Source organism: Syngnathoides biaculeatus, chromosome 8 (assembly GCF_019802595.1).
Source record: "Syngnathoides biaculeatus isolate LvHL_M chromosome 8, ASM1980259v1, whole genome shotgun sequence".
Classification (NCBI taxonomy): Eukaryota; Metazoa; Chordata; class Actinopteri; order Syngnathiformes; family Syngnathidae; genus Syngnathoides; species Syngnathoides biaculeatus.
The window spans coordinates 6,013,020-6,037,508 of NC_084647.1; the positions used below are offsets into that span (position 1 = coordinate 6,013,020).

At 44.0% G+C, this 24,489-nt stretch overlaps 1 protein-coding gene and 1 long non-coding RNA gene across 3 annotated transcripts in view; one reads left to right on the forward strand and one right to left on the reverse strand.

Annotated features, from left to right (window-relative positions):
* Positions 1-4,735, reverse strand: part of gria4a (glutamate receptor, ionotropic, AMPA 4a) — a 115,624-nt gene extending 110,889 nt beyond the window's left edge. For both annotated transcript variants that reach the window (XM_061826797.1, XM_061826796.1), the window contains exon 1: positions 4,642-4,735. In XM_061826797.1, coding sequence (XP_061682781.1) covers positions 4,642-4,735 — 94 coding nt within the window. The remainder of the gene's footprint in view (positions 1-4,641) is intronic.
* LOC133504504 (uncharacterized) overlaps positions 1-24,489 on the forward strand; it is a 179,173-nt gene that overhangs the window by 117,744 nt on the left and 36,940 nt on the right. The window lies entirely within an intron of this gene.

The following is a 24,489-nucleotide window of genomic DNA, read 5'->3' on the forward strand; positions in this document are numbered from 1 at the left end:
TAGCGTGTTGCTGCTGTGTTACTGCCGTGTCTCAGTGATGTTTACCGGTTTTATTTTAACCCGCCCTGTTAGCATTAGCGCGGTCCTAGCGTCAGTGCTAGCTTTAGCACGGCACTAGCGTTTAAGTCTTTCTGTGTTCCGTCTTTCTTGTAAATATCTCGTGTTTGAATGTGGGTTTCAATGTGGGCACTTGCGGCTTTTACACAGCTGCGTCATATGTATGTACCAAATTTTTCTGCAGTTTATGTCTATGTACCAAAATTCCTTTACAAATGTACTTGGTAAGGCTTATAACCAGGTGCGCTCTGTTGGACGGGAATTACGGCGCCATAAGATTTTCATCTCTTTCGCCAAAACATTTGACTCCATTCAAAAGGACACTTGTGAGCTTGAGAGGCCCTGACTCACAATCTTCTTGAAAGTGTTTGGCCGGTCAGCCAAGTTCTTTCGCGCCAAACTCATCTGAGCATGCCTTTATTTTTTCTAATATTTTCTCAAGAAAGTCGAGTCCCTTTTTCGTTGTGTTGTTGTGGAACTCGCGTTGTCTCAAATGGTTTTTACAAGAGTCTCAAAAATCGAGTATCTGTGGGTTACCTGATGGCATAAAAATGTCACGTCATCTTTAAAATAAAGACGATGTCATGTCCCTGCTACAGAAAAATAAACCTGGTTATTTACTCATTATCATAGCATGTCAAGGCGAATCACGCAGAAGCTAATTACAATTTGAACAGTACACTCTGCGAAACGCCCAAATCAATACGTCAGTTCTTTTACTCTTTTCCTCCTTCTTTTTCCCCTTTCCCCTGTTTTGTTTTCTTGTTTTGTCTGCCCTGCGCCTTGAACATTTGAGCTCGTTTTGACATGTTTACAAAGTTCTCTGGGGGTTGCGTCAGTAGCAATGGGCACTGCTTTCCAATTTCATCTATTCCATCTTTTCCATTTCAAGAGCAAAGTGTAATAACTGTTTGTTTATATAATAACAAACAAGGTGGTTCATTTATTTATTTCCAGATTTTGCGGTACCTACTCTGTAGGTGCCACAGCACACGTAGCATTTTTTTCTATATCTCCGTCTGTGCTGCACAGTCGGATAAAATTGTCATTTTCCGAGGGAAGGGATTGAAGAATATCAGACGAGCAATCTGTTAGCTGCATTAATATTAAAAATGTTGACGTGCTAGTCAACAGTTCTGTCTATTCTTGAGAAATAGACACAAATGCACCAGCTTTTCAACTAGTAATGTTAGTTATTGTGATTTTATTAAAAAAAAGTCAATTACTGTAATTCCTGGCCTACAGAGCGCACCTGGTTATAAGCCTAGTTATAACGTGTACCGAGGCTTATAACCAGGTGCATTAACGCTAGCGCTGTGCTAACGCTAATGCCGCGCTAACAGGGCCAGTTAAAAAACAAAAAAAGAAAAAAAACATAGTGGTAAAAACCACTGAGACACGGCAGTAACATGATAGCGCAGCGCTAAGAGAGCCAGACCGGTAAAAGTCACTTCCTCGGCACATATATACCACCGGTCTAACTCTTAGCTTTTCCGCTTGAGAAAAATGCAAAAATTCGCCACATCACCGCGGAAATTACAGTACTTGTTTGTTGAAAATATACGAGTGTTTTTTTTAATTTTTTTTTTAGAATGTCGTGTACTTTAGTGGTAGATTTCCCCTTTTATAATTAATTTGTTTGTGGGCAATTTTGCAGTTGTTTGAAGGGCTTATTCTATATTCTATATTCATTTATTTATTTTTAGAAAATTCCATGATGGCTTCCCCTCACATTGCTACTTCAACCACCACCACTGATAATTCATAAATCATTATGTCTCAATGGTATTTTCAACGCAGAGTATATTATTTAAATCAGTGCTTCAAGGGCCGAACTGTTTGGAAACAAAGGGATTGAGTTTCATTTTTCACAGTATAAGAGTGATAGAGATGGGAGGGGAGGAGGAATGATGACGAGGGAGGAGTCGGGAGGCAGCGCATAATGAGCGGCGCCATTATTATGACAAGGTGCCATCTACTTTGCGCGCCAGTGCGTCTTTGTCACACGAGTTGTTCATCCCGCTCTATGCTTTCGATGTGCGTATCAGATAATTAGCGCAAGACGATCAAGCGCCGTCATTCAAACGGGACGGTTCACGTGTTCACAGAAAAATACATCTGCGGACGGGCGAGAAATATGACAACTTGAAATGATTTGAATGATTGTAGAGTTGATACTATCCGTGTTTGCAAATATTCCGTTTTTGAATTGTAGTCAGTTTTGGACGGCGATGAGTAGAAGTGGACCCTTGAAAATCAAACGTACATTGAGTCGTATCTGTACAATTTAGGATTCTGGGAAAAACCACACCGGCAAGTGCCAGCCACGCAATTTCTCGGTTTATTCCGAGATACCAGCCAATGCCGGAGGTCTTGAACTTTTTCCAGTTGGGTGAGTGTCAACCTCACTGAGATGGAGGATGGTCTGTCTACTTCCCAAAAAAATCTCATCACCCAGCATTAAAGGACTCTTAGCTTTTTCTTTGTCTTACTGTGACTCATTCCAAAACACGGGGAATAAGATGAGAAGAAAAGGTTCTCCATCAGAAGTTTCAGCGGGCATCAAACCTCTGAATGGTTGTCGAAATCATTATTATTGTTGCCGTGTCATCACTGGACATGACATTTGCTCCGGTAATGCTGTGGTACTTGTTGCTCCTCCCTTTTGTTCCCGTGACCCCTATCCCTCTGATGGGAAAGATCCAACGTGGGATTTCTTTTCACAGGAAATACGATATGTACATATACGGCTGGTACACCAGCAAATAAGAAAAAAATGTACTTGCCTATGGAGGTTCCACTGTATTGCAATTCCATCCATCCATCCATCCATCCATCCATTTTCTACCGCTTTTCCAGGTCGGGTCGTGGGGGAAGTAGCTTCAGCAGGGATACCCAGACTTCCCCTTCCCCAGCCACTTCTTCCAACTCTTCCGGAGAGATCCCGAGGCGTTCCCAAGCCAGCCGAGAGACATAGTCTCTCCCGCATGTCCTGGGACATTCCTAGGGTCTTTTTACGGTGGGATGTGCCCGGAACACCTCAGCGGGGAGGCGTCCGGGAGCCATCCGAATCAGATGCCCCAGCCACCTCATCTGGCTCCTCTCAATGCGGAGGAGCAGCGACTCGACACTGAGCCCGTCGCGGATGACCGAGCTTCTCATCCTATCTCTACCGGAGAGCCAGGACACCCTGCGGAGGAAACTCATTTCGACCCCTTGTGTCCGGGATCTTGTTCTTTCGGTCACGACCCATAGGTGAGGGTAGGAACGTAGATCGACCCGTAGCTCCCTCTTCACCACCACGAACCGATACAAAGTTCGCATCACTGCAGACGCTGCACCGATCCGTCTGTCGATCTCCCCGCTGCATTCTTCCCTCACTCTTAAACAAGACCCCAAGATACTCGAACTCCCCCCACTTGGGGCAGGATCTCACACCAACCTTTTCCGACTGAGGACCACAGTCTCAGATTTGGAGGTGCTGAACTGTACTGCGGTTCCCTCAAATGAAAATTTTTGCCAAATCCAACGCGGAGCAAACGCTTCTGTGAAATTACACTGCAGACGTTTGTATCCAACACCTCCAAGTGAACGACCGGCTAGGCAAACAGGAAGGTCTTGTACGTGTACAGGAATTTCAAACACCCCCCCCCCCCCCACTGACACCATCCAAGCGTGAACTGGCGTTTGTAGACATGCCACACGCGTGGGCGTGCATTGCAATGGCAACTCAATACAAAGTCATTAGACGGAGCAGCATGAAGCATGTAATCCGCTAATGTGGTTAAAGGTCCCCTGTAAGTTATGACCCCCAATAATCATCCGCCGGCCGCCCTTTTTACGCCGCCCCCGGACTGCGTGAGAACGCTCCGGACCAACGCTGGACATTTCTGCGCTGTTTGCGTGCGCGTCGATCCCAGCTTGCAAATATACATCGCGTGTTAAGTTTATGGGCAGCTGTCGTTAGACAGATTCAAGGAGATGAATCTCATTATAGGACCTCCCGACTGCCCCCCACAAGGAGTGATGCAGTGAATTCATTAGCGCGCGTTCGACCGCGTGCCTGTGGCGCGTGCGCGCCTTGCGAGCTCGCATGCACGTGGGTTCGTTTGCAGGGGGCGAGCTCTATTTTGCGAACTTTATCACTTGTTTTTTTTTTCAGTCAAAGTGCTGGAAAAGGAAGGTTTTTCTTTTACAAGAGGGGAAAAGAGGGAGAGCTGAAAAGGGAGGGAGAGAGGCATAGACATCGAGAGAGAGAGAGAGAGAGAGGGAATACTGCAGTGTCTTAAAAAAAGATAAAGACTGAAAAAGCTTTTGAAATATTTACAAACAGACAAAAATCAAACACTTTGAATCCATTTGAAGGCTGATTATGAATGAGTTAAAATCAAGAAAATTGACCAGAATGTTTCCACGGCATGATTTAGTTTCTTGAAAAAAATTATACACTGTACACACACACACACACACACACATATATATATATATATATATATACGCATATATTACCCCTTTTTCTTCTCGACTTTCCGAATCCACATCTGTACGTAGTAATAATATTAATAATATTGCTAAAAAGCTCACCAATTTGCACCGAGCTGGGGAACGCTCCCGTCGCCAGCCCCCAGAGGAGAGAACACAAGCCCAAAAAGTGCCAAGTGAAAATATTAATCCTCATGTTTCTTCACTTGGGTCCCCTCAAAAAGTGTTGAGATGCATTGACGCGGATGAACGGGGGTGGGGGCGGGTCGGGGTGGGGTGGGGGTTGACTTCTCAAACAGAAGAGCGCGAGGTTTTCCCCCCGTGCGCCGGTATATTTTGTCCGAGCGAGTATTCCTACTCCATGACGGGCTCCCGGCGCTTCTTTTTCCCCCCGCTCCTTGCGTGCGCGGTCCGCTCGGGAGAGTGGGAGAGGTGCGCGCGCGCGCGCTTCACGTGGAATGACAGCGGCGCTACGGGAAGGAGGAGTGAGGAAAGTCGTTGCAAGATTGGCGAGCTCGGAGAGAGAAGACTGCATGCAGCAACTGGACATGCGCGCCCTCTCTCGCTCTCCCTCTCTCTCTCTCTCTCTCTCTCTCTCTCTCTCTCTCTCACACACACACATGCATTCTCTCTCTCTCTCTTCATCCCTCTACATCATCTACTTTCTCCCCCCCTGTACACTATTGATTCCGCGCCCATATGGGAAGGCGTAGCTTACGTGCACAGCGTTTAACGCACTTTTCACACACGGCGTAATCTTGGGGCATTTATCATATACTGATGCCAAGTGTCTTATCCAGTGTGTTGCTCATTGCGCATTTCAAAGAGGAACGCGCACGTTTGTGTCCCTGAAGAAGTTTCACATGGAGGGATTTCGCTTGCGCCAAAGGCAACCTATGCTGACACATGGCTCCAAACTATTTTCCCAGGTTTAGTTCACGTTGTACAGCAGCCGCAATGCAGCCCATCTATGGAAGTAAATTAGTGCCACCAGGATTTGAATTTGAAATGTAAAGTGATCACATTTTCAATCGTTGCTATGAAATTCAACCGGCTACAATTCGCTGTCTGAAATTCACCGTCCGTGCCACCAGGCAGGGTTACTTCAGGTCAGAACCGAACACCCAGCCAATCGCAGTTACCCTTTCCTAGTCACGTGACATCACATACTAAGAAAGCGTAACTGCGACTGGCTGCGAGTTCGGTTCTGACCTGAAGTCACCCTGCCTGGTGGCACGGACAGTAAATTTCAGACAGCGAATTGCAGCAACTATTGAAAATGCCATCACTCAATATTTCAAATTCAGATCCTGGCGGCACTAATTTACTTCCATACCCATTTTCCAAGCAGGACAAGCGCAAATATACGGCTACTGAAAAAGGAGAGGACAAGACTAAAGAACAATCATTTGACGTGGTGTCAATAAAGATATTTCTTTATTTATTTTTAAATAGAATGGAACAACTGGGCATTATTCTGCCCGTCGATGGCTGGTATAGGGTCTGGCACTCCCCGTGACCCTAGTGAGGATAAGCGGCAAAGAAAATGCATAGAGGGATGGATGGAACAACTAGGATACTATAAATCTTGTCCAGTGAAGAGCGTTTTCTTGCCTAGTTTTTTCGACGCCTGAAGTGAACACCACATTTTTCCCCTCTTCTTTATCTATCCATCCATTTTCTTTGCCGCTTATCCTCACGAGGGTCGCGGGGAGTGCTGGAGCCTATGGCAGCTGTCAACGGGCAGGAGGCGGGGTACACCCTGAACTGGTTGCCGGCCAATCGCAGGGTAACATCGAGACAAACAGCTGCACTCACAATCACACCTCGGGGCAATTTAGAAGGTCCAATTAATTTTGCACATTTTTGGGACGTGGGAGGAAACCGGAGTGCCCACCCGGAGAAAACCCACGCAGGCACGGGGAGAACATGCAAACTCCACACAGGCGGGTCCGGGATCTAACCCAGGACCTCGAACTTTACCAGCTGATCAACCGTGCCGCCCCTCTTCTTTATTATTATTATTATTATTTACACAAGGTGAGGATGCCTCGCTGCTCGTCCCATTGCGAGCTATTCACACGTCGGACACACTGACATTTGTCAAATTTTGAAGGCGCCAGTACAAAAAAAGTCAGTATGTGTATATGCAGTATATCGATCAAAGGATGTTCCCTTTTAACTGGCACTTTCCAGATGTATTATTTTAACAATGTGCTTATTAATGCAACTAATTGTCGTGATGTCGAACTGGACATTATCATACAGAATTCCTTTTCTATTATTTTGACTCTGATTTGAAGTCAACAGAGTGTAAAAGACGCATCTTTCAGTGTAAAGCAGGGGAATCTCTCAAAGTCTTTTGGCAACTGATGTAAGCTGTCCATGGTGCTGATCGCCAACCGTGCATCGGGTTGGACGGAGGATTCGGAAGAGGGTTTTGCTCGCTGCTCTCCCACTGAGCCTGTCCGCGAGTCTGCGTTCGACTAAACACGGGCAAATCAATCAACTAGATTTGATGCGCTAATTACATTTCCCTCATAATGAGGCAGATTTCTGCTTAGCGCGTCGGCATCACAGCAGTCGAGAGATCACGGGCTTGAATCTTGGCTCCGGCCCTCCCTTGTGTGGAGTTTCCACATTCTGGATTTTCTCCAAGTACCCAAACTTCCTCCCACAAACCAAAAAGAAAAAAAAATGCATATTAGGCTCCAGCACTCCTCGCGACGCTTGTGAGGATGAGCACCTAAGAAAATGGATGGATGCATAGTTTATTCAAGACTCTAAATCAGGGGCATCAAACTCATTTTCGGCAACCACATTGTAGGTATGGTATGATGGCCGAACCATTTTATCATTAACAAAAAAAAAAAAAAAATCATTTCATAATCATCGGTGGTATGGTTATGGATAGTGGTAATTAATATACACATACCCAGTAAAAGTCCCCGGTTGTCACTTGCATTGCTTATAAATGAAAACATGATAAGTGCTTGTCCATGTCCTTGTTTTAATAATGTCACGTTGAATCCGAGCCCAGGCTGAAAAGTGCTGGAAAGCATTCAACAAATATTTCCCAATGTGTTTAATAATTGGGTGCAAGAAACGCTTCGGTATTTTTTGCGACGGTGACGATTTTTCAAGGCTTTTTCAGATGCGGCAAATTGATCACGCCCCAGGGACACATTAATAACACATGGAATTTAAAAAAAAATAAATGGAATTTTATTTAAGCCGGCAACTATGTAAAACAGGGTTTTCAAACTCATTTTTATCGCGGGCTACATTGTAGTTATGGTTTCTGTCAGAGATCCATTATGACTGTGAAACCCATCAAAAGCTTGAATTGACCCATCATTCAATCTACACGTGAAATTTAGCAACTAGTTTTGGCATCATCAATCAAGGGCAATGGGTTTTTCAACTATTGTTGACGTTTGGTAACACAAAAATATATGCTTGCAGTCTCTTGTTATCATTTATGATATGGCAATTGGAGATTTTGGTGCAGATTTGAACAAAAATCATGGAAGTTGATACATGTGATTTGCCTCGGCGGACCACTTAAAACAATATGGCGGGCCGGATCTTGACCCCGGGCCTTGAGTTTGACGCCAGTGATCTAAAACAAGCAAGGGCTTTTTTCAATGAGGGATCCCTTAAAAATATGTAACGGAACTGATATTTCAAAATAAAACAATCAAAATAACATTCTACTCATTGCGGTGGAACAGTGGAGCAGCTGGTAAAGTGTTGGCCTCACAGTTCTGAGGACCCGGGTTCAATCCCGGCGCCGCCTGTGCGGAGTTTGCATGTTCTACCCCGTGCCTGCGTGGGTTTTCTCCGGGTGGGCACTCCACTTTCCTCCCTCTAAATTCCCCCTTGGTGTGGTTGTGAGTCCGACTTTTTGTCTCCATGTTGTCACGTGCCATCGGTGCAGGGGGTAGACTCAAATGCAGGACTCCGGGACAAGGACATGACGTTAGGCGTAGTTTAATTCAAGCTTAGGTGGCAGACTGTGACGAGGATGGCTCAACACTAAACAATTTTCAGTGATGGAGATTCCTGGCGACCAGTTCAGGGTGCACCCCGCCTCCTGCCCGCTGACAGCTCGGATAGCCTCCGGCACTGATAGATAAGCGGCGAAGAAAAATGGATGGATGGATACTGTACAAAGAGCCATATTCCAATGGCGACAGGATATTCTCGTATCTTATATCATTTTTGTTATTATGAATCAATAGGGTTAATAATGTTCCAAATTTACAATAAGACATCGCTTTCTTGTGTTTGCTGTGTATGGAGTATACATGTGGTATTTCTCCGGTGTGTATCCAGGCTGTTTGATTGCAATCCAGGATGATTGCCTCCCAGGAATTCATTCTCCTTGCCTGGCAGATTGACCCGAGTCGATGATGTGGTTCAGAGTCAATACGGCACCTTGGAAATAAAGACCCATCAGCACTGTCTTACAGGCTGTCGTAATCGACACTCTGATGTTTGCTTTGTGCCGAGCCTCAAACCGTATCGAGCATAAATGGAAAGTGTGGTCGTCGTGTTATTTTCCGTTTGAATATTTTTTAGTGGCGAGTTTTTCCTCATTGGCCAGACGAACAGCTTGGCTTTACTGCAAGCTTTAACATATTGACTTATTCAACAGATCAAGTGGTTAACCAAAATTCTCGTATTTACGTATTTCTCATCTAATTGTAGCTTTCCGCAAAGGCTCCGAGATCGGAGCAGCGCGTCTCTGACGGACGAGTGAGTGGTTCACCCGCCGGACGGCACGGGTTCCGGCCCCGACTGAGTGATGATGAGAACGTGAGTGCTCGCTGATTGACTGCAATCCAGCCCTGAGTGGAGTCGGGCTTTCGCTCGGAGTCAGCCGGGATCGACGACGGCTCCCCGTGAGCCCGAGCGAGATAAACGGGGAAAGAAAAATGGATTGCCGGACCACGGCAGAATCTTGGCTGTTGTTCATCATTTCCAAAGCTTCACGTCCTTGTCACGGAGGCTAGCCTGAAACCTTTCTCTGTGAGCATCCATCCATCCATCCATCCATCCAGCCGCTTATCCTCACTAGGGTCATGTGCATATCCCGGCTGACTCTAGGCGAGAGGTGCTGTACACCCTGAATTGGTCGCCAGCCAATCAGAGGGCACATACAGTATAAACAAACAACCATTCACATTCACACCTGTGGGGAATTTACAGTCTCCATCCATCCATTTTCTTTTGCTGCATATCCTCACGAGGGTCGCGGGGAGTCAACAAGCAGGAGGCGGGTACACCCTGAACTGGTCGACAGCCAATCACAGGGGAAATAGAGACTCACAATCACACCTAGGGGCAATTTAGAGTGTCCAATGAATGTTGCATGTTTGTGGGATGTGGGAGGAAACCAGAGTGCCCACCCGGAGAAAACCGACGCAGGCACGGGGAGAACATGCAAACTCCACACCGGGATCGAACCTGGGTCCTCAAAACTGTGAGACCGACGCTTTACCAGCTGATCCACCGTGCCGCCTTACAGTCTCTCAGTCTTTGGGATGTGGGAGGAAACCGGAGTACCCAGAAAAATCCCACGCAGGCGCCGGGAGAAAATGCAAAGTCCACACAGCCGAGGCCAGATTTGAACCCAGGTCCTCAGGACTGTGTGGCAGATGCATGGACTTCGCTTTGCGTACTCTGTCACAATGATGCTGTCACCGAACATGAATTTAAATCCGAAATGGCTTGTTGAGATGACGAGCTAACATCTATTGTGGACTGATTGATTAGTTAATAGATTTTGAGGTTTGTCTGAATCATATTTTTTTTTCTTCCAGATATAATTTATTTACCCGGCTTCAAGCAGGCGACAGACGCCGCTGACTTGGCCGCTTTGTTGTGTTCTTGCGCGAAGACAATGGCGACTTTGTCACGGCGCGCAATCCATTCCGCTCGCTTCTTCTCCCCTTTTGTCTCTCGCTCGCCATCTCCCGCCCTCCCCATTACTCATGCTCACAACTTTTGGTCTTCATTTCCTTTTGCTTTTGTTAAATGTTTGGAACAAGAAGAAGACGTGGCGAACTTTGAAACCCAACGTCTGCAGCAATCCTAAGAATGTTCGAGATGACTTTGTCTTTTTGCCGCTATTTGTGTCCTGCCGCCAACTTGTTACCCCCCTCCTGCTCGAAAGGGGACAAAAATAACCCTTCTTGCCCGCCGCTTTCATGGGCGCTTTCTCATCCGTCTTTCCATCCCTGCTTCGCTTCCCTCCCGTCTGATGACTCATCAATCTAAGTGCCCCCCCCCTCCCATTTACAACCGTCTCCATGTCACCTCTATCGTCTCCTCCACTTGAGCCGTCGGCCCCCGCGACTCGTCAACTTAACTGTGCGTCCATTCCTCCGCACACCTTTTTCTGTATTTCCTACAGTCCATCGTTTAAGTAATATCCGTGTTTCCAGGGGACCCTTTCTTGTCTCGTCATCGCCATTATCTCTTTTTTTTTTTTCACCCACTAAAGCCTTTGAAAGACTGCGGCAAGCAAAATTACATATTTTTCCCCTCAATCCTGCTACGGAACATCTTTTTTACTCCTTTCTGCACCCGATCTTGTTTGCTAATGACTGCCTTTCCTGTCTTTTGTTCACCCCCCCCCCCCCCCCGCCGCCGGTGTCCTCGCAACTCCAGAAGCTATCGGAGAGACCAAAAAGAACATTAGCGGGTACAAATCAAGCGACCGTGAGTTTGCAGCTGGAGACTTATTGCATTACTCTAAGCGAGGCACGAGAATCAATGAGTCAATAGCAGCTGGTGAAAAGTCCGTTTATAACATGGGCCCGCAGTTGTTAAGGTATTGGGGTGATTTTGTCGTTTGACGGCCGGATTGCAGTGTTGCTCGTGGTTCACAACAAGTTAGCTGCAGTTCAGGGCTTTCTGAAAGTAAGCATGATTAAAAAACAACAGTAGCTAGGTTAGTAATTAGGTTCCATTCTTGTGTTATTGCTATATGAATAAAAAAACATTCAAAATAGAAATTTGCTTTAACTCTTCTTCTTGGTCATCTTTTTCCATCCAAGCCTATCTCGTGCATCTTTCTCTCTCAGACCCACAGTCTTCTTGTCTTCCCTCACAACATTTATCAACCTTTTCTTTGGTCTTCCTCTCGCTCTCTCTTCCTTGACAGCTCCATCCTTACCATCCTTCCACCAATTTCCTCACACTCTCACCTCTGAACATGTCCAAACCATCAAAGTCTGCACTCTCTCGCCTTGTCTCCAAAACATCCAACTTTTGCTGAGCTCATTTCTAATCCCATCCGACCTGCTCACTCCGAGCGAGAACCTCAACATCTTCATTTCTGGCACCTCCAGTTCTGCTTCCTGTCGTTTTCTTCAGCGCCACTCTAATCCATACATCATGGCCGGCCTCACCGCTGTTTTATAAACTTTGCCCTTCATCCACACCAGAGACCTTGCGTCAACTGTTCCTACCTCCTTGGACCTGTTTCTTGTTGTAAAACTCATTTTAACGCTAATTATGGATACACTGGGGTGGTTGCAGATTTCTTTGAATTTATAAACTTCAACATCAAAGTTAATGCAGTCAGTCTTTACCTGTTGAAAACATTAATAAGTGTGACTGTTCATGTGGCCTTTTGATTCATCCCATGAGAAATCACAGAGATTTTGGAAGGCTTTTTGGAACACGATGAACTGAACAAGCTTCTTTCATTAGAGTCCTCAACTCCGATCAAATTAGGGCATTGAGAGCTGATAGAGTGTGACTTGTAAATAAACACTATTGTGCTTGGATTCGGCAGCAAAGTGGCAGCGTGCAGCATCTGCATGACTGGGGGCAAGAATAAACGTCAGGCTAAATTACAGACTGAGACCACCGTAAAGTAGCGTAGCTTGTAATTTTATGATTACTCCACTATGTAGTAGTTGCTTCACCGTACAGTAGATTTAGTACGTAGTATTGTGAGTAAACTTATAGCAACAGCAAAAGGAGTTGCTGTGCTTTTTAATGACTTTTTCCACCCACGGAAGTCCTTTGGACAGAGTAACACGGTGCATAAAATGATTCTCCATAAAATCCGCAATTGGATTTGTTTTGGGAAGGATCTGGATAAATGGGTGGATATTTTCTAATGTCTACCCCCCACAATCATTATGGAACTGTCGTCCTCCATCAATCAGGATGCCGCGTCAGCAGCCAGCTAACTAACTAGCAGATTTCTGCCAAAAGTGTGACCTTGGTCTTTTCGCTCCGAGGTTGGATTTACATAGCGTGCTTCAAATGTCAGCAGAACGGCGGACAAGTCGTTCCTCGACCACCAACAACCCTCTGTCATCTTATTGTTCGTTATCGTTTCTGCGTTTGGGTCTTCCCTGCCACCAGAACCCTGACGGCACAATCTGACCTGCATTATGGACCCAGCAGGAACTGATCTTGTTTGCTAAGAACTTGATAGACAAAGCATCCTTTGGATCAATACAACCAGGTTTTTGTGATGGACCCACTAACCCTAACCCACCTAACCCTAATCCTGGCCTCAACACCACATTCTAGACTATGAGACAACTGTTCCTTCCGGCACCTGCCCCCTACGATGGCAACCTAAGGTCTTGTTTCACTTTTTCAGCTCAGTGCCCATGAATAGTCGTTAGTATTGTTCGTTATCGTTTCCGCGCTTGGGTCTTCCCTGCCACCAGAACCCTGATGGCACAATCTGGCCTGCATTATGGACCCAGCAGGAATGGATCTTGCTTGCTAAGAACTTGATATACAAAGCATCCTTTTGGATCAACACAACCAGGCTTTTGTGATGGACCCGCTAACCCTAACCCTAATCCTAGCCCCAACACCACATTCCTGACGATGAGACAACTGTTCATGCTAGCACCTGCCCCCTACGACGGCAACCTAAGGTCTTGTTTCACTTTTTTTTTTTAGCTCAGTTCCCATGAATACTCATTAGTATTGTCAATTGTTGATGCGTTTGTGGATCAGCGGAAACAGGCATTTATTTTTTTTGACAAACATAATTTTCAAGGCACTCACGAACACACGCGGGTAGGCCTTTCCCTCCATCCGCTAGGAGGGACTTTCCCTGCTGACGACTTGGGCGCGTGATATTGTTTTGGAACTCTAATCCAACAATCTATGTTCTGACTGCAGAAATGCGCGGTAAACTGAAAATTGCTGAACAGGGTGGACAACTAGCAAACTCATCATTACTAAGCAAATCGACCAAAAAAAATTGCTAATGGTGACTTTAGACTTTTGAAAAAAAAAAATTATCTTACCTGAGAAAAAAAAACATTGAAAATTCCATTTATTTAATTAATGTTTAATTAAAACGGAGTTTATTGAAGCAGCTATCTTGATTGCGCAGGACAGGTGTACCTAAAAGTGTCCAATGAGCCCTCCCACTGACCGTTTGCATTTAAATTCATCATCAGCATTCATGATTCATCATTCAAAATCTATTATCTTGGACTCAAGCATTGACGAAAGGGGGGAAAAATTCATATGATAAAAACAGCGATGAGTAATTCATGAGGTTGCCATCGTCGTCTTGTTCCTTTTTTAAATCACCTCGCAGTGGAAGCATTGAGATGCAGTGCTTGCATTTATTCTGAAAGGTGACTTTCACACTTAATGTACTTGTGAGTCAGCAAATAAAAATCCATTTGTGCTCATCCTAACAAAGCGCACTCCAAATAGTGTTCTTTTATACATAATACAATAAACGCTGTCATACAAGGAGCTCAAGGACTTTTACGTAGAAAATAGGTCACTTTCGCACATTTTGGAAACGCATTCTATTTGTTAAAGACAAAACCTTTAAATGCCACAATTTTGGCACAAATAACCTTCAAAGTTGTTGTCAATAAGTCTGACTACATCATCCATAAGGTTGAAAAGAGGGTGGGTTTGATTTATGATGGTTGGTGATAAAAAATCCAACTACAGAAAAGGGAATATCTTGGCACTGATCGCTCTTTTTGTTTTTCTTTTAGGAAAGTGCGTCATCGATATTTTGGCTTCTTTTTAGGAAACAAGGGATGCAAACCAAACCAACCGTAACCGTTTTAACACACTGGGTTATTGTGCCATAAAATCACGAGTGGCAGCTTTTATGTAAGAGGCTATTTGCCTAAGTCATGTTTCCACCGAAATGAATAGCTGAAAATGCAATGACTGGTCTGTGCCTGTCAATAAAATGTTATTATTGCAAATAAAATGCTACAGAAGCGTAGTCCTGCCACACCCCCCCCCCAAAAAAAGGGTCGCTATCATGTTATAACGAGATATGTTTCACGTTATAATGTGGATATTTCATGTTATAACATGTTTCACGTTATAATGTGGTTAATTACACGTTATAATGCAAATCATTTCATGTTATAACAATTTTTTCACATCATAACATGAAACATTTCATGTTATAACGTGAAATGAACCATGTTATAACATGTAATTTATCATGTTATAATATGAAATATACCACGGTAAAACCCAAGTTCTACGTTAAAACCTGAGAAGTTGGCGTCAACCTGTTGCAACCCTTTGGTCACTCACATTCTTCCAAGGTGGCACACAGGAAGAAACAGCTAGAAGTAGACTCTCATTGAGTGTTGCAAAAAACATGGATTTGGTGAGGTTTTTACGGCGTCGTGGTGTACCCGAAGATTCCTTCTTACGCATGGAGCAAGAACATGTAGTAATGTGGTAGAACCAGAAGTAATTGCCTTTTGGGAGGCGGGATTGAAGAGGCGTGAAATGTATTGATTACTTTCTATGTTGTAGTTTGAAATGAATCTACGTTATAACATAAAACCATTCACATTGTAATGTAGAGTATATCATGTTATAACATGGAAGTTTCACATTATAACATGAAACTTTTTATGTTATAATGTGAAATGATTCACATTATAACATGTAATTAACCACATAATGGGAAACATATGTTATAACATGAAACATCAACATTGTAATGTGAAACACATCACGTTATAACATGATAGCGACTTTTTTTTTTGGGGTGTGGCAGCAATACGCTTCCGTAAAATGCAACTCCAAACTAGGATACACGTTGAATATTTCACAGTTTTATCCAAACTAGGATACACGTTGAATATTTCACAGTTTTATTAACCCAGATTCGACTAACCACGGGTACTCTTCAATTGCGCTAGCATGCATGTTTTTGGATTGGGGGAGTAAATATGTAATAATACACAATACCTGGAGAAACCACAAGCGTTATGAAAACATGCAAATGCCACACAGGAAGGCCGGAGCTTGCATTTGAACTCAGAATGTGAAGCGGATGAGGTAACTGGTCGTAAAATGGAAATACCCCCCACAAAAAAAAACAAAATACCACCAGCAGTGGGGTGGGGGCATTGACGGAAAGATGGATGCAGGGAGAGGTTTTCGACTGCTGCGGTAGACTCTGCGCTTGTCCCCCTTCCTTCCAGAACTATTCGTATATCATCACCAAAAATCTGAGCTCAACAGATGTTGTCGGACCTCCTGGCAGGCTTGCTGAAAAGAAGACACAAAAAAACAGAGCAGATAGATTTTGTTCAAGCAAACCCTGATGTCAGTCAACCCTGCCGTTCCAGAGCCAAAAATCAGTCAGCTGATGATCCAAAAGATCCCTTCCAGAGGATCTTAATGCGGATATCTATCAGACACCTTCGTGGGAAAATATCATTCAGGGTGCCTGCAATCGGCCGGTGACCGCTACAGGGTCACCGGGTGTGTTCAAGCAAACCCTGATGTCAGTCAACCCTGCCATTCCAGAGCCAAAAATCAGTCAGCTGATGATCCAAAAGATCCCTTCCAGAGGATCTTAATGCAGATATCTATCAGACACCTTCGTGGGCAAATATCATTCAGGGTGCCTGCAATCGGCCGGTGACCGCTACAGGGTCACCGGGTGTGTTCAAGCAAACCCTGATGTCAGTCAACCCTGCCGTTCCAGAGCCAAAAATCAGTCAGCTGATGATCTAAAAGATCCCTTCCAGAGGATCTTAATGCAGATATCTATCAGACACCTTCGTGGGAAAATATCATTCAGGGTGCCTGCAATCGGCTGGTCAACGCTACAGGGTCACCGGGTGTCGTGCCGCTTGGCCAAAGTCACCCTGGTCAGGTTTAAGCTCACCTTTAACCCTGAGGCGTGGATGGCAAAATGCTCCTGCTGGAAAAGCAGAGAAAAACCCACCTACACCCCCATTAGCCTTATGTTATCAAGGCTTCGGACAGCCATCTGCTCGCCCCGTGGAGATGCTGCTGTCTACGATTTGTCAAACAGTCTGAACTAAGTGCACGTCGCTCGGAACCCAGGCTGAGCGTTCAGCCAACGTGCCAAGGCGGAAGCGTCGTACGGGGGCGTAATCATCATCCGACAGGGAAGCATTTTTGGCAAGGAGCCCGTTTCGGTCAGGATTTTGCCCACGGGGGTCACTGCAGTCTCGACATGGGATAAACGTGAAAGAATTTTATCGAGGACAAACTTGTACACATGCAGATTTTAGTACAGAACATGCAGATGGAGAGTTTCCGCAGTACAGTCGATTCAGATATATTTACATAACTTAATCATGTCATTACTGTCCAATGATTTTTCTCTTTTATCCACTTTAGGATTTTGTTTTTTTTTTTCAATATAGGAGTCGGCGTGTTCTCCTGCACGTACTTTTTAAAGTCTGTGGTGGAAACTGCTTAAAACGTGTTTTGAAAATCCACGCCGATGCGTGACCCCATTTAATATCACAACACATACTTTTGCCTCACACCACCCGAAGATGAACAAAAGATCACGGCAAAGACAAGACAAGAGCTGCTTGCTCTTTTTATTTCATAAACCTTTGCTTTTTAATATTTGAGCAGTTGATCAATGAATAAATGCCAATTTCCATTGAAAATATGTAAAATATAGTGAGGAGATATCTTTTTACAATCACACAAAAAATATGTTCCCGTTGAAAACAGTAACATACAGTTAATATTACAGAATTGTATGAATGCGAAGAGAAATATTGCAATGCTATGGGGTGTCTATTTTGTTTTTTTTCCTCATAATTGGGGATTTGCACTCATGATGTTGGACATGCAAAATAATATTTTTTTTCATCCTTTTATCATTCTTCCACTCACTTTTATCGAGTTTCATAGGAGCACATACGGTACGAGTATCCTCAACGGAGGCAAACGCAATCAAAGAAGAAATGTAGCAATTACCGTTATCATGCCAAATCCTAAATACTATTTTTTTTTTTAAGCGGCCCCATTGAGAAAAAAGCAATCTCGAAAGAATGTCCTAACATTATCTAACGAAGGAATCGATCAAAACCATAAATAAATCATGAGATATAATAAAATACAAAATAAAACACGATAATATAATATGATATAATAACGTGTGTATCTCATCCTGTGGAGCACGAACACATTGTGTCCTTAATCACAAGCTTTTTTTTTTTCCTTGAAATCATTTTAATGAAGTGGTTGTTTGTTGCCCCTGGAGCAAACAATGTTGCAGAGTAATGTGAAATGTTTGATTTTTTTTTTTTCCACAACCTCTGCAGCCATTTAAAGTGTTATTGTTGTCGTTATTGTTTTGAATTTTGTACAAATGTAAAAAGTGGTGTGGTTCTCCGTTGCGTTCCTATAGAGCTCGTGCACCTACGTCATAAAATCACGTGACTTTCGTTTACATCGCCGTATTGCCGGTCGAGCAAAGCATTATTCAATTCTAAGTCGGTTGGAGACGACACGGAAATATGTCTTGGAGCACGACGCCCAGAGTCTTGTCCGATACCGTCAGACATTGAGAAGGTGAAAATAAACGACGGTACGTGGAGAAATTAGATAAACTCGGCATAGAGAATCCGTGTTTAATGCTGAAGTCGGATGTTTTCGGCGATAAGAAATTGGACTGTTAACTTCCGCTTGTCTTGGGCAACTGGATCTACACGTGGATCTGGTGAGGAAGTCGTCGAGATTTACACGGAAAAGTCTGAAAGCGTATAAAAGTCTGGATGCATACGAATAGTTTGTTGCTGGATCTGTTCTCATCGGGAATAAATCCCACATAGCGATGTTTTTTGACTGCTCATGAACGCGGGAGCGTGTTCGGCCACACGTTAACCTTTGCCGGAATCCATCGATCTTTTCAGCAAGTATTCAATACAAATACCAATATTGAAAAAAATGACAACTGCTTTTACACAAACTCACATTCATTAACTAAGACTGAAAATAAGACGACGGTTGACGGCTCGTGAACGCGGAAGCGTGTTCGGCCACACGTTAACCTTTGCTGGAATCCATTGATCTTTTAAGCTAGTACTCAATACAAATACCAATATTTAAATAAATCACCCCTGGTTTTACACAAACTCTCATTTATTAACTATGATTGGAGAAAAAATAAAGAGGACTGCGTCGTCTTCCACGGAACGTACACGGAAGCGATTGCGGCCACATTTAACCTCCGTAAACCTCTGGGACAGACATTTTTTTTTCGTTTTGTTTTTTAATGCGCATTGTTGTCAAATGAGCCAACTTGGCATTATAAATCTTTTTTGTTAATTTGAGATTCAGAAGAATAATTCCTACCTGAAATGTGTGTGTGTGTGTGTGTATTTAGGTTGGGCACCATCCACCATGTTTAAATGCCGAAATCCATCGATCTTTTCTGGTCTTCCATAAAATATATCTCTATGAATATCTGTCTCATCTTTTGTGACAAAGAACAGCACAACAGGTCTCGGGACTTGTAAATATTCTCCTCCGGTTCAAAGTCTCCCACAATATCGAGCAGCTCAGCTTGACCGGCAATGTGGCGCCGTGAAATTTGTGACGTCACGTGCAGGAGCTCGACGAGAAGAGTTTTGAAACACAAGTTATGAGTTTGGAGACGTGATATCGAAACCTCATCAGTGAGCGAGATCGTTATCCACAAGCTATCAATCGTCATATACATATATACGCTTTATATGTCATATATGTGTTTTTTTTTTTTTTGTGTGTGTGTGTGCGCTGTACCTCATTAAGATAGAAGTGCAAGCATATCCAACTGTGCTTAATTAGATCTAGCGGGGACCTAAATGCCAACAATCAGTCAGCGGTCCACTTCCACTCTCTTCACATCCCCCCCATCTCTACTTTCGTCTCATTATTCATTTCCTTTTCTTTTTTTTCCCGGAATCCTCTTTTTGCCAATCTCTCTCTCAGACATTTACCCAATTTCTTCGTTTCTTACAGGAGCACTCGCCACGCATCTTCATTTTCTGACATTTCCGTCACGGCGGCTTCTCAATCGCGCCGACTGTGAGCTGTGGGAGACGTCACTAATCTTCGCTGACCTTTGCTCGTGCGGGCCTATGAATGAATGATGCACGTATTTACCCTCATAAATAAATTACACAAACAGGAAATGGCCCCGTGCAAATTTTAGATGAGTTTAGAGGTATCACCTCCCGTGTACTTCATTGTATCATGTTATATTTTTCTTTAATCTGGAAAAAAATATTGGCACATCACTGGTACCTTTGGTTTTATTTTATTTTATTTTATTTTTTTATATCTTCTGTACAGAGAAGGCATTGACGGTGTAGTTGTTCACTCACATGATTGTTACAAAAACGGTGATCATGCCACTGTTAATAGTTATCCTTCTATAAGTGATCTACAAAAATTTACACACCCCTTCTGAAATTCCAGCCTTTTGTGATACAAAATAGGAGACTGAGATAAATTTCAAAACATTTTCCATCACGAACAGGACGTATAGCTTGTACTGCTGAAAATGAATTTGCTTTTGACTTTTCGAGAACTAAACGTAGCTGAAATGTAAGGATTCCGCAAGTATCCACACCCTTCTTCTTCTTCTTCTTTTGCTTTCGGCTTGTCTCGATTAGGGGTCGCCACAGCGTGTCATATTTTTCCAGTGCTCATGTCTTCCTTCACAACATCCATCAACTTTTTTTTTTTTTTGGTCTTCCTCTCGCTCTCTTCCCTGGTAGCTCCATCCTTACCATCCCCCTACCGATTTCCTCACTCTCTCGGCTCTGAACATGTCCAAACCATTGAAGTCTGCTCTCTCGAACCTTGTCTCCAAAACATCCATCTTTACCTGTCCCTCTAATGAGCTTGATGCTAATCCTAGGCGACCTCCTCACCCCGAGCGAGAACCTCAACGTCTTCATTTCTTCCTGTTGCCTCTTCAGTGCCACCGTCTCTAATCCGTACATCATGGCCGGCCTCACCACTCTTTTATCAACTTTGCCTTTCATCCTAGCGGAGACTCGTCTGTCACATAGAACACCAGACACCTTTCGCCAGCTGTTCCAACCTGCTTGGACCCGTTTCTTCACTTCCTTACCACACTCACCTAATTGAAAACCCGATTAGCCTTGACTTCTGATTCATAAACTAGTTCATCAATTTCATGTGTAAATAAGAAGAGGCGGTGAGAATTTTTTCTGGTTTCACCTTGATAACTGCCCTCTGAGGGGAAAACGTAAGAACAATGCGGGCCACGACAAAAATGACACCATGTGGCTTCTCTATAATCCTTATTGTAATTGTTGATGAATAATCCTAGCCGAGATTCTTCTGTCACATAGAACACCAGACAGACACCTTCCGCCAGCTGTTCCAACCCGCTTGGACCCGTTTCTTCACTTCCTAATTGCACTCACCATTGCTCTGGATTGTTGTCCCCAATTATTTGAAGTCGTCCACCCTCGCCATCTCTTCTCCTTGGAGCTTCACTTTTCCCCATCCGCCCCTCTCATTCATGCACACCCTATAAGACTATAAACAAAGATGATGTCGTGTTCAGAATGAACAAATCACATTCAAGTTTAAGTTACTTTTGAGTAAGTACACCATTTATAGTGCCTCTTATTCACCCCCGAAATACTTCAGTCGCTCTCGTAGACTTTTGTATTTTTTGAATGAAGAATGAATCCTTTGTGCTAACGCCGGATTCGAACTGTTAACAATTCCCTCCACGTTGAGTAGTTACAGCCAAAGGTAAAAATCCCCAACGCATGAAGCTTCTTTCTGAAGTAAGCAGTCTTGTGTTTCTATCAAACACAACTTTTGGAATTATAGCCAAACCTCGGGTTCATCAGGCCAGACTATATTTTTACGTGTTCGGGAGATTTAATTATGGTTGTGGATGTTTATTCCAGTTTTTTTGAGAGTGGAGCTGAAAGAGTGCCTTTGAAATGCTTCATATGGTTGAGTTGAGCTCCTGTTTCTCACTCAGTCTCCAGATTCAGGCCGCGACGGTGGTTCCGGCCCAGTAGATCAGTTTATTGATCCTGCTGGCACTGATGTGGCTCCCCCTGCACACCACAGCTGGGGCTGTCACTAGACAAATGCCTCCCTGTTTAATCCTTGGCATCTTGAGAGCCGGGCGGACATTTGCATCACGGCCGAGGACTCGCTCTTCCTCCGAAGTTTGCGTCTGAATTAATGGAACAATCCATCCTGGCCCCTTTGGCCACGCCACAACTGATCTCTCGCTGCGGGATCAGCAAGGAGTAGTCGGTGAGGGGCAACCATGTTGCTGCACTAATGATGCTTTCGCCCTGGCACAATTTCCAGCACCACAGCTCTGGGGAGCGTTTTCTCAAAAGACAAATGGGCCAGATGTCTTGCTGAAAAATGACAGTTTTATACGGGCTCCCAATGAAAGACTTTGGTGAAATGGGGTTGTCCCATTTTTTTTTTCTTCTGAACATCGCTTCACTTCAATTTGTACATTTTCAGAAGCCTTTGTTCTCTACTTGAGTATTTAATTGTTGTTAAATTAACATGTGGTCCATCGGGAATAAACCAAATGATGTGCTGAGGTGGAAGCAAGCCAGTTGAGCAACAACGAGCCTCTTGAATTTAATAAATACACGTTTTGTCTCACACCGCTTTATTTCATGCGGTATTTTCTGACCTCCTGTTGACAGACAGTAACAAAAAGGCAAGAAATACCAATAACAAACTCAAAAGTCTCAATAAATAAAATGATGAGCACTGTGACCACATGACATTCATCTTTTGTTTGGTTTTTGTTTTTGCGGAATACAGCTACAGTATGCTGCACATGCACATTTCTAAAGCCGTGTAAATGCACAGATTTTTCTTCCCCCTAATATAATAACCTTTTAAAATGTGAACAAAATCAGCGCATGTATTCATGTTGCTTTCATGGCGTGTAGCGTACTCAAGATGACCAATAAAGCCCACGGCAGACGTAACAATATCTCCAGCAATGGTCGTGAGTTTCCTCCCGCTAAAGAGATGTCAGTCATACTATTGCGACCGACCTGTCAGAAAATACTATAAAATACAAAGAAGAAGAAAGATTCATAGAAGATATAATAGAATGTTTTCGACTGATGTCACAGATCGCGGGCGCCGTTTTGGTTTGGCAAATTCGCGTAAACACACGTAACTAACCAGGAATCATTTCAGAAAGGCGCATAAATGGGGGCGCACTGATGTGTTATCGGTCGCTCGGACAAAAGTGGGCGTCGTAAAGCGTCTTTCTTTCGACTGCCAGCTGTGATCAAGAACCGGTGCGAGAAAACGGAGCGGTTGGCAACCAAACGGCGACAACTGTGGCCGCCTCGTATTAGCAGAGCCGATCGAGCAGCCAAGCACAATACATGCAATGCATGTCTCCAAAATCTCTCTATTTTCCGTTTTGTTATAATAAGTTTGCAGAAAACGAGTTACCGCACCGCTAGCTGTTTCGTGAGTTGACTTTCCAAAGTCTTATTCGCCATCATGCGTCACTTTCAACAGTCATACGGACATTTGTGTAACTCTGGTCTGTATGCAAAACCATTGAAATGAACAGCGAATCAGTAGAGTGAACCCATCCAACATGGCCACGCCCCCTGGATGTCGTCACGTGGTCAAAAGCAGCCTATTGGCAAACTATCCCTTTTTTTCACGAATTCTTAGTAAGTTCACGAGTTCTCTTGTTTCTGTTTAAGATAGGACTTCTCGTATGGTCATTAAAATGATTTTTTTTAAACAGCTTTTGGTGGCTGTGACAACGCACACGTGAAATGATGAATGAACAGAGCAGTAAAAACTTGTTGGCAAGGAGCCTTTTGTCCTTCTAACTAGTGGCCAGAAGAATCCATTACCGAATGCTTCAATTGAACGTCGCTTGATGACAATAAAGTTCCTACTTTTCCCGCTGGGAAAATAAGCGACCCAGGCAAGATTCGCAGTGTCCGACTGCATTCGTTCCATTTACTGTAAATCAGGCCTGTCTAGCTCGCTGAAGGGCTGCGCTAGTTTTCCTGCTCTTGCTTTGTGAAACAGGTAAATGAGACACGGGATGGCGCTTTGGTGTGCCACAGTAGATCTGCGCCAACTCGGAGGGAGAAAGAGAGACAAACGAAGAAGAGCATGGCAATGCTTTGAATGAGATAAATGTTTTTCCTTCAAAGGAACTCAGCCTGTGGCGATTTTGCGTCGCTCCCCCTCTCGACTCCTCGTTTAATTAAGAAAGCAATCCCTCCTTCCCCTGAGCTGAGTCCTTCTTAGTCTCACCCGTACTCGGCGGAAGCCACGTTTAATAAATGATCATGGCGATAATGCGGGGTGACAAGGAGCAGCGTGTGGATGTATGCAGTCTGGATTTACATTCTCGCACGAGTCCGCGTTTGTGTGTGTGTGTGTGTGTATATTACTCAGTTTATCAACATCACATGAACACATTCTGAGGCCTTGTTATAATAACACACAATTAAGTTTCAACAGATGACACCATAAATTAATGAAGGCGAATACCGCAAAATAAAATGTGTTTCAAATCGTTTAAAGGATATAAGGCTTGTCGTTTTGGCTGCGCGGCCGACCTACCCGCAGTACGACAGTTTGTCTTTCAAAGATTAACATTGAAGC